We start from the raw sequence: 10,496 nt of genomic DNA on the forward strand, positions 1-10,496 counted from the left end.
TTGTTAATAAAAACATTATGACTGGCTGCATGTTAACAAAGGTGCTTTTTATTGTTGATCTTTAATACAGAAACAGACCAACAGAAGCACACTAAGATGAACACAGGAAGAAAGTAATTCTTCATCACGTAGCTTGAAATCCCTGTTATTTAGCCTGAATAATCTAAAAATGGTGATTCTACTATACTGCTAGACAGAACCTTATTATACTAGAAATTGTGCAATCTGTAGTAATCAATAATTACGATTATCAATAATTATGATTATCAATAAGTATTTAAATTAACAAATGATTAATTAATAACTGATTAAGATTCTTCTATTTTCTGAAACCACACAAAGGCATCTGTCTGTTCTCACACAAAGTTAACTTTCAGTGGGCTCACAACCTGTGCATCTTGACATCTGCTAAAAGTATACGCTCCAATCACACAAAATATTTTATCAGCTCATCTGGAATTGTTAAAAAAAATTAATAGCTTTTACACATAATGAAAAAGATTACTTGGTACTATTTAGCATCACAGTAAGACAGCAATATTTTCCTGAACACTAATTTCCTCAAGGCTCTGTATTTCAGTGTGGTGTATCCCTGCATTTAAAACTCTGCAGGCAAATTCTTGATTAGTAAATCTATCTTTTTGATGAAGCAAAGACATCTCTTCAGGATGTATGTGCTTGCTGTCTTTAAGAAAGCAACACTCAAGTTACTACTGCCAAACATGTTGCTACAGTTACTCCTGGATGCTTCACAATTTGTGTTGAAAGCAGCATGACTACCAATCGATTGCAAACACTTAGATGTTAGAATTGCGCACAAAAAGTACATGCAAAGTGAAAGTTCTTCCAAACAAGTTTGGGAAAGATAATCAGAAGATTTCCTACACTGAAGAGGCACCTCCCAAATGTCAGGTGGCAGGGGTACCCGATGAAACAGAGCTAAAGGGGTCAAACACATAAATGTCGCTTCATTAAATCATACTTGACAAATAACGTTCAATCTTTTCAAATCTCCGTGATATTAGCTCGACATCAGCATTGCAGTCTTTCAGCACGGTTACTCCTGGTTTACAGAATGACAACAGCGGGCCATCCTGATTATTTTCGGCATGAGGTCCAATATAAAGCCTGTTGAAGTCAATGAAGAAATTGCTGTTAACTAGAGTGGGCTTTCAGTTAATGATGGGTGACACACAGTTGAAAGTTAAGCTACTATTTTTACCTTGGTATGGTACCGTAGCATACCACAGTACTATTAAAACCTACACACGAAAAACCAGAAAGGCTTCGTGTGCTGCGAGGGAGCTCTCTCCCCTCTCCCTCTCCCTAACCCTCCCGTTTTGTGAACGCCCGTCTCCCTCCGAGCCCAAAACCCGCTCCTGCGCCCCGCCGAGCAGCCTGCGATGCAGCAGGGCGCTGGGCTCCCCCGCTCCTCCCCGCCTCTCTCGAGGGGAGCACGACCCCCAGTTCCTGCAGCTCTGCCCCGCGCCGACGCTTTGCTGGACGGGAGGGCTGGAAGGGCTCGAGCAGAGAGAGCCACGGCGCTAGGTGCTGTACGAATATACCGGAGGGACAGCAGTCGTTGAGGTACTGCAGGGTCAGGCTTTGCATCATCACATTTATACCCGTCCCACTGCAGCCTTCCCTTACGAGTCGTGTCAAAGCTCTGCATTGTCAGGACTTACTTATTAATACAGCTTGGGAAGACCCGGCCTTTCAACTCCTAGCATGAGTTTATATGCGCTTTATATGCACAATGCTTCAGTTCCGACATGAACCAGAATATTACTCCCAAATAGCTGCAGATAAGTACTGAAAAATTATTTATCTAGATAATGGATTTCAACTCTTTTAGAATACTTAATTCAAATGAACGCACAGTGCAGGAATGAAATTAAAAGATTTAAAGGAAGTAATACAGTTTGAGAATAAAAACGAAGCTTTGTTCTTGCATCAGAATGTATTAGATCTTGCAATTTGCATATACAAATAATTCAGCAACATTCACCGGCATTAAAAACACAGCAAGATCAAATTATAAATGTAATAAAAGAAAATAATAATAGCTGAAACTGTATAATACATACATATATTATAAAGATTTGACAAATTAAATACAATTTGGTTATACAGAAAAGTTTCAATAACTTTACATTAAAAATGGTACGAGGGAAATGAAAACCATTTCAAAATACTGAACACAGGTGGTCAGGCTCATTTTAAAAGTTTAAAAAACTGATACGTAAAAATACCCTAAAAAACACTGGTAATTACAGTATGCATTCTTCATTAAGGCCCAATTCAGCAAAGCACTTAAGGGATTGCTTCAGGAACAAAGAACCTATGGTACTTAAATGTTTTGCGGAATAGAGATGTCGTAAAGCGAATGCTTAAATGCTTAGGTGAACTGGAACTTCTCTTAACACGTGAAAACAGACAGTCGAGTCACATAGTGACCAAAACCACATACAGATCAGAATGTACAACTTCTAATCAACTATTTGGCATTTTAAAGTAACTCCATGCAACATAGGGAAATCGAAAAGAAAATTCATATATATCTATATCAAGGTACAGCTCCCCAGTTACTAGGCTGCTGCAATGAGCAGTCTCTTGACTAAACACAAGAACTGGAAAGCAAGCTTTTCAAATTATAAAAAAAAGTCGTTATGTAGCTATATTTGTGACTTCTGAAATATAAGTATTTCTGTTTCCTCCTAGGTCTCTTAGTACAGTTAGCAACTAAAATCCGAGTACCCACTTAGTATTTGACATTTCAGCGTTACTCCATCCCACTACTTGCTGTAACTACGAAGAGCTGCCTGTGCCCCGCGGAACTATCCCCTGTAGTAAACCCCGTGGGGCAGCCCGAGTTCTGCTGCAGCTCCTGCCGCTGCCGGGGGGCCGTGTCCCCCCGCTAACAGCACACCGCGTTGCCACTGCACGGAGCAGGTTTGCTTTGCGAGGCCACTCTTAATCCAAGCTTTTATTTAAGGGACCCAAAAGGCTGCCCAACAGACAAATTATTTTTCAAATGTAGGCTAAAGATCCTGACCCTGGGATCTAACCGGGACCCTAAAACGTGGGGCTTTGGAAAATGGTGGGAATTTCTTTGCATTATTTTCTATCATCATTTAACCTCTCTGAGTCTCCCTGTGCTACAAATGATCATACTGAAAACCCCACTGTATTGGTTTCCATACTGAATTTATTTGATGGCTTTTTAAAATCTGATAAAATTTCAGCATGCAGTAGTAATGTAAACTTACTTAGCATTCATTTTCGTTACTCGACACTTTCTGCGGCTTGAGTGTATCTTCTCATAGCAGCTCACAGCAAAGGTTTAGTCTTTAAACAATCTTTTTTAAGTGCATAATTTACTGTACAAATAAATACAGAAGTGCATTGATGGGAAGACGAGAAGCAGTAAATGGCAGTGTTCAGAACAGTGTGCTTAGGAATTTCTAAACTGCACCTTTTGCATTCAGTATGAAATGAAAGGAGAGGTACGAACACCTTCCTGTTCCCTTGCATTGTTACAAAGCATAATGCTATTTGCTATCGGAAATGAAAAATGGTCATGGGATAAAACAGTGCAAGAACAATAGTGAAATGATCAGTGTAAATTGCTTATTTTAAATAAGGCTTTTATGTTTGCATTGAAAAAACCCAACCAACTGGACAAGACAGAACTATTGCATATTAGTTATGTAATTAAAGTACATATTCGCATACTTTGTGCTCATTAATTCATATATGCATTTTAAAGAGTGGAAAAGATATACTTTTTAATTATTCAACATTCGGATGCCCTGTGGTTTTTGGATTTTCTAACCCCAAGCATAGCCTGTTCAGGGCTATGATAAAGACTTTTAAACTTTATTACACCAATCGTATTATCAGTAGTACTTTCATTAAAAATATATCTATGTACACAATCATATACCCCTTTTAGATAAAGGAATCATTCCTTTTTTTATAATATATATGGGAGGGTAAGAACCCAGAGGAGCTTTTTGCTACAACACTTCATGTTGCCAGCATTACACTGTTAGTAAAATGGTTTTTTTTGGTTTTTTTTCAAAATTTTAGCAAATACTGTTAATTATTCTGTGGAGTCGAATCAAAGAATAGGAGTTCATCTCTCTTGCCTTTTCTCAAAGAAGTGGAAAATTATGCACGTGTATATAGAGAAGCTTTAAATCCATTTCTGACAATGGCTGTAAAGCCTCTTCAAGTAGACAAGTTCAGGTGCTGCAAAATATACTCTTCCGATATGCAAAATATTCTCAAAATAGTGGTAAACTCACATTATTGTCTTTCTAAATTGATTTAAGCTGGTGTAATATTTAGGAAAGAACAAAATAAATGGACTTTGAAAGCTATATTAAATCAAACATTCACATCTGTATTTATACTGATTATATCTTATTGACAGTAAGACTCAAAATAGAACTGCCATCAACCGGGAGGTTCTTAAAAACAGACTTTAAAAGCAGTTATATTTTTCAGTTGGACTGTACATTATTACACATGAAGGGCCACATTCTGATACCTTCATCATTAATAGCACTTCACTCGAACAGTCTCTTTGCCTTCAGTGAGACTATTTGTGAAATAAATTACAAGCAAGCAGGAGCAGGTTATCAGAATGTGTCCCCAAATAAACATCTATTTTCATAGTGAAGAAAGGTTTATGGTGAAAACATGTTTAGTTTAAACTTATGTACCACAATTCACTTTTTTTTTTAGTATGAAATGTAAATCGCCTGCGTAAAGTTCCAAGAATTGGGAGATAACATTTTTGATAAATATTTATAAGTGGAAAAATTCAAAGAAATAGGCCCTCAAGAATTAATTTACTGTTATTTAGAATAAAGATTTCTATACCGTCTTATAGTGATATACTGTATATGAACATTATACTTTGCTTTAGAAGATATTTATATTTAAGAAATAACTTTATACAGCAAACGCAACTTTTAGAGCAAACACAAGGTCATATTTACAGTAAAGTCAACAATCAAAATGACATGGAATAAATTAACAGAATATACAACTATTTATACAGACAAATTAAAAAATAAGGCAGGAATTTTCATTTGAAATTAGCATAATCAGAAAATATGTCGATGAAATCTTGTACCACTCTGTAGCAGAATTCATATTGTTCCTGAAAAACAATGAAAAAGGTATCAAAACATGCTTTGGTTGCATCATACAATTACACTGACAAAATCATACTTATGCAAATCATACTGTTAAACGCAACACATTGTAACTTGGACCGGTAGATGAGGACTAGTCTGTTCTGATTTTTATTTAGGAGTTTATTTTTTCAAATAAAAGCAATGGTACCTCGCTCTTTTGTCAAATACAGGCTGATTGTTGCTCTTCAGGTAAACTGATTTCTTTAAACTTTCTAGGTGATAGTTCTTAAAACGAATCACTTCTTAGACCTGTCTTCTCATTTAAATGAAGCAGATTATTGCACCTGGCTGTTACCTGGCTCACGCTACAGCAAGTAACTCCCCCTGTGCATGCCCGGGGAGCCTGGCTGTTTAACTGTGGGCTCCATCTTCGGAGCTTTGCGGCAGAAACTACACGACCATGTAACTCCTGACAATGTAACTCCAAACGTATAGAACATGAAAAAACCTCTACGTTCATTTTTCTGCCTACGTTAGCCTGCGAGCGAGCCCTCTGCGTCCTACAGATGGGACACATCTGCGGTGGTGCATTTCTTCCCCCTTTCCAGGCTGATTTAGGAACTCGGGACGGCTCGCTAGCCCTTAGCATAAGTGCAAGGAGTGGGGCGGTCCAGCGACCCTTGGCCGTGCCAGGAGCTCCGACCCAGCCGAGGCAGGGAGATACGCCGCGCGTCTCAAGGACTCCTGCTGCCCGGCGGAGGCGGGGGACGGGACGGCGATAGCCGGTTCTCATCACCACCCGCAGCCCGTTCTCATAACAACCTTGAGACGTTACAGCCCTCCCCTGGCCATCTCGGAGCATCCCGTGTCTGCGTCTCACGTTCTTCGCAGGCAGCCTCGGAATTTTCCAGCGCCGCTGGGGTGCCAGCGGTTTGCTGATGACTAAGGTCAATCATCTCCTGAACCTATAAGCAGCGGTGCTGAGCGAGGCCCTTTGAGCTCTCCCGGACCGCAGCGGGCTGCGACCAGCACCTCCCTCCGAGCAGGACGCCTCTCGGAGCTCCCAAACCGGACGGTTTGAGAAAATCGGAGGTCTGCCGCCGAAAGCCGACACGGCCTGGGCTGATTCTCTCCGCTCCTTGAGGCTCGGCCCTCCGCCCGTTGAGAAAGATGCCGAACCATTTGACGTGAACCTTTTCACTGACATCGAGGGGAATTTTTAACAGGTAGACCTCTCTTACTCTCTTGTTTGTGTATCTCTCAGTGTACTAACCTGAATAGGCTACGATAAGCATATTATAGCAAGTGTATTATAAGTTACTACTTTCAAATTTATACTTAAGTTACTGTCGTGAATTCCATTCAACTCTGAATAAATTTTAGGCTGCTATCATACTCATAATCCCTTTAGATATAAACCGTTGCCCAAGTCTGGGACTAGGAGTCGATCCAGCCGCACCTAGACTCCGACAGGAGTTTAGAAAGCAAGGGGGTCTTCTCCGAACCTCGTGACTCAACGGGAGGGTCTCCCCTACTTTTCCACATTCCCGACCTTTGCACAAATTGCAAGAAATTAATTCTAACTCGATTTTTCTTTGTAATATTTCCTTTTACCCTATTATGTTTTGGTCTCTATATACCTAAGTTTAGTCTGATTTTAACTTCATTTTCCTGAGTGCATTTCATCCATGTACTAAGTAACAGGGTGAACCTTGCCATCAAATTCTGTGAAGTTGCACTTCTGTATAAATTCCTATTAACTTAGTTTCCTATTGCTAATACAATTGGAGGCAATTCTTTAAGCGATCCGAACTCCTCTCTCATTCCCGCCCCCCACGACAAATTGGCGTAGTTGGCAGGATGGCAAGTAGCATCACTGATTACTTACTAAAACATGGAATTAGTCTGAGTCCCAAATTTTCTGAGGAATGGGCTCGTGATAACTGGCATGATTGGAAGTCCGTGGAAAAACAACTAAAGTCAGCCAGGGGCAATGGGAATGGTGGAAAAGAAAACAGAATTATTTGCCAAATGTTAGGCACCTGCTTAGAAGCCGCTTGTCAGTTTAGGAAGAATAGCATTAAAAGAGAAAAGGACCTAAAGGAAGAAATGGAAGGCAGAAAAGCAGCTGAATTAATACTATCCTTGAAAATTGAGCAGCTGCAGAAACAGTTGCAGGAAGAAAAAGAGAAAAAACAGAAGTTAGAGGAAAGGGTTGAAAAGATGCTTATGCAAGCTCCCCGTCCCCTTGACATCGTGCAAATTAGAAAACTGATTGTATCCCCTGAAGAATGGGATGGAAACATATGGGGTGACCCTGATGATAACTATGCAAACCAAATTAATCCTCCATATCCTCCATTTCCTTTAAATTCCCCTGAATATGAGGGCAGGGCCATCATAAAAACAGACAACACCGCTGGACCTCCGGGTGCAGCAGGAGATTGTACCCGAAAAAAACCCCCATTCGATCCAATTCAAATGGCCAATTTACAAGAACGCTACGGCCATAAGCCAGGCGAAACTGAAACTGAATATATACGGCGAGTGCGTCTAACCAGGGGAGACAGAATCTTCCTTAATGGGGATGAAGCCAATGGATTTGGGGGCCCTGGTGTCTTTTTAAATGCTGGACCCGCACCCCCAAAAGATCCCTACTCGATAACAAGTAGAGTGGCATACTGGACTGGTGGAAAAGATGTCTTAGAGGGAGGAGAGCCTCTATTAATACCCATCAAATCCTTGAACGAGCTCTCTACAGCTATTACAAAAGCTGCCGCTATCCAGGCCATGAACGAATGTGCCCCTCTTAATGTTCCCATATCAGCAGCTGTGGATCCTGACATGCTAAAGCCTCTAATTAAGGGAGATCCTGCTATGCCAAAACCCTACCTCATTGTAAAAAGAGATGAAATCAGAAGAGACGCAGACTTTAATCCCCTTTTGGCCATAAAAGAAGCCGCTGACAACAAGGAAGAGGCCCTAGTGCAAAGAAATCTCCCTACCTGGGCTACACTGATGCACGACATCATAAATCAGGGGCGCAAAATGGGGTGGGATAATCTATCTGATGAAACCAAAAAGACAAGTCGTAATGTTAGGCAACCTAAACAATCAATCCAAGATAACCCCCCAGTACAGGAACCCACTGATCATCAATCCAGAACTCAGAGATGGAGAGAGTTATACAATCAAGCATTGTCACTAGGTATCCCTAGAATTGCAGTTCAAAGACAAAGTGCCAGTGCTATTCAGAGTCTAATTCGTGCGTTTCAGAAACGTAAGGACGACACTCAGAAAGGAAATGCTCCGAACACTCAGACACCGACTCCTCCTCCAAGAGGGAGTAATACCCCTTTTGATCCCAAAGGTTCGGAAACAAAAAACTAGTAGCACCCGGACGACGACTGGGTCTGTCGGTCCGGCAAGTGGAATCTTATCAATGGATTTATAACAATGGCCCATACATTTTGATTCCAATTGGTCCTCGACAACAATTAGTGACATTCCTAATAGATACGGGAGCACAAATTTCAATCTTAACACAACATGATGCTGAGAAGCTGGGTGTACGACCCAGACAGCAAAGAGTTAAAATCACTGGAGTAAACGGAGCAAGTGTTCTGTGCCAAACCACAGAAGTAAATTTATGGCTCCCGGGCGAGAAGCCTGTGTTATCTACTCGCTTTGCTATCAAGACTCACAAAGAAAGTATTTTAGGCTTTGATGTTTTGAACGGCCGAGCCTGGCACTTGCCGGACGGTAGCGTGTGGTCGTTCCCTTCAAACCCCAACCCTGACAAAAACCAGGATTCTGCACAGCCCCTGCGCTTCCCGATGGAAAGATTGCTAATGTGCCGCAATACCCGATTTCTGCTGCGGCACAGAATGGAATTTCAGAGGTAATAACAGATTTAGAGAAAAGACAAATCATTTCTAGAACTCATTCCCCATAGAATTCACTCTTCTGGCCAGTCCGTAAGGCATTTAACAATTGATTATCGGCGCTTGAATGCCAGTACAGCCCCGCTAGCAGCTGCTGTAGCAAACCTTGCAAACCTAACAGCTACTTCGCAAGCAGCTACACACCCCTGGATGACGACATCGGATGTGAACGACATTGTTCTTCATGGTCCTCTTGCAGGGAAAAGACAAAGAGAAATTTGCTTTCACTTTGGAAGGTGTACAATACACTTTTAACAGGCTCCCCCAGGGATATAAACATTCTCCCGCAATCGCTGATGCTGCGCTTGCAGAACTTTTACAAAAGGCGTCACTCCCCCTGGATGTGGGACTATACCAATATGTAGATGATATTCTAACCAGGGGTACTTCCCCTGAGACACTGGGGAAGCAGCAGCAGCAGGGCGACAGCCACCACACAGAGCAGAGGTTGAGATCCCACCTGAGAAATGTCAAAGACCAGGCAGAGAGGTAAAATTTTTAGGTACTTGGTGGATTGCACGTAGTGCAGCGATTCCACCAGACACCCTAAGTAAAATAAAATAGAACAGTTACAAATGCCCCAAGCTAGGGAAGAACTACAACAACTCACGGGTACTTTAGGGTACTGGAAAAAACATGTACCTCGATTTTCTATCATTGCTTGCCCACTTTACTCACTTTTACAAAAGGGAAAACCATGGCAATGGAACTCAGAACATGAAGAAGCAGCTGAAACCTTAATACAGGAATTAAAAACGTACCAATCACTGGGACCGATTCACCCCCACGATCCTGTTATAGCAGAACGGGGTTTTGCAGAACATGGTACTTATTGTAATCTGTTTCAAACTGGCCCTAACGGACCCAAGAGACCTTTACTGTTTAGCTCAACTGCATTTAAAGAAACGGAGCGGAGACACTCTGAGTGGGAAAAAGGACTTTTGTCTCTAACCTGAGCAGTTAAACGAGTTGAGAAAATGCATCAGGGACAACCTGTTCAGACTAGAAGGCCATTTAATCTGCTAGATACAATCCTATAAGGAACTGCTCTCCCAGAAGGAATTGCACCAAAAACCACCATCAGGGAATGGTGTGCATACCTGGGAGGAGTAGCAGATGAAATGCAAATGACTGAAGGACACAGGAAAATTTCCAAATTCATCATAAAGGGGTAACCCGTTCGGCCTTCCCCACCGAAACTTTTCTTTCTTTTCTTTTTCAGGAGAAAATGGATCTGTATGGACAGCAACAACTATGGCAGTTTATCCCCAGTTTGCTCTCAGTTTTTCTCTTAATTAGGATAAGTATAATCCCTTTGGTCCAGACACGAGACCCTCAGGACCATGCCCTACTAAATTATAATGGAAGCATTGGAATGACACCAGAAAATAAGGCAAACCTG

General features: G+C 41.4%; 1 protein-coding gene across 2 annotated transcripts in view; it reads right to left on the reverse strand.

The window, feature by feature from the left end:
• Positions 1–4,905: 4,905 nt before the first annotated feature.
• Positions 4,906–10,496, reverse strand: part of PTPRE (protein tyrosine phosphatase, receptor type, E) — a 49,561-nt gene continuing 43,970 nt past the window's right edge. For both annotated transcript variants that reach the window (XM_010581946.1, XM_010581947.1), the window contains one exon: positions 4,906–5,173. In XM_010581946.1, the coding sequence (XP_010580248.1) occupies positions 5,099–5,173 (75 nt within the window). In that variant the 3' untranslated portion in view covers positions 4,906–5,098. The remainder of the gene's footprint in view (positions 5,174–10,496) is intronic.

Source organism: Haliaeetus leucocephalus, unplaced genomic scaffold (genome assembly GCF_000737465.1).
Source record: "Haliaeetus leucocephalus isolate CR32 unplaced genomic scaffold, Haliaeetus_leucocephalus-4.0 Scaffold830, whole genome shotgun sequence".
Taxonomy (NCBI): Eukaryota; Metazoa; Chordata; class Aves; order Accipitriformes; family Accipitridae; genus Haliaeetus; species Haliaeetus leucocephalus.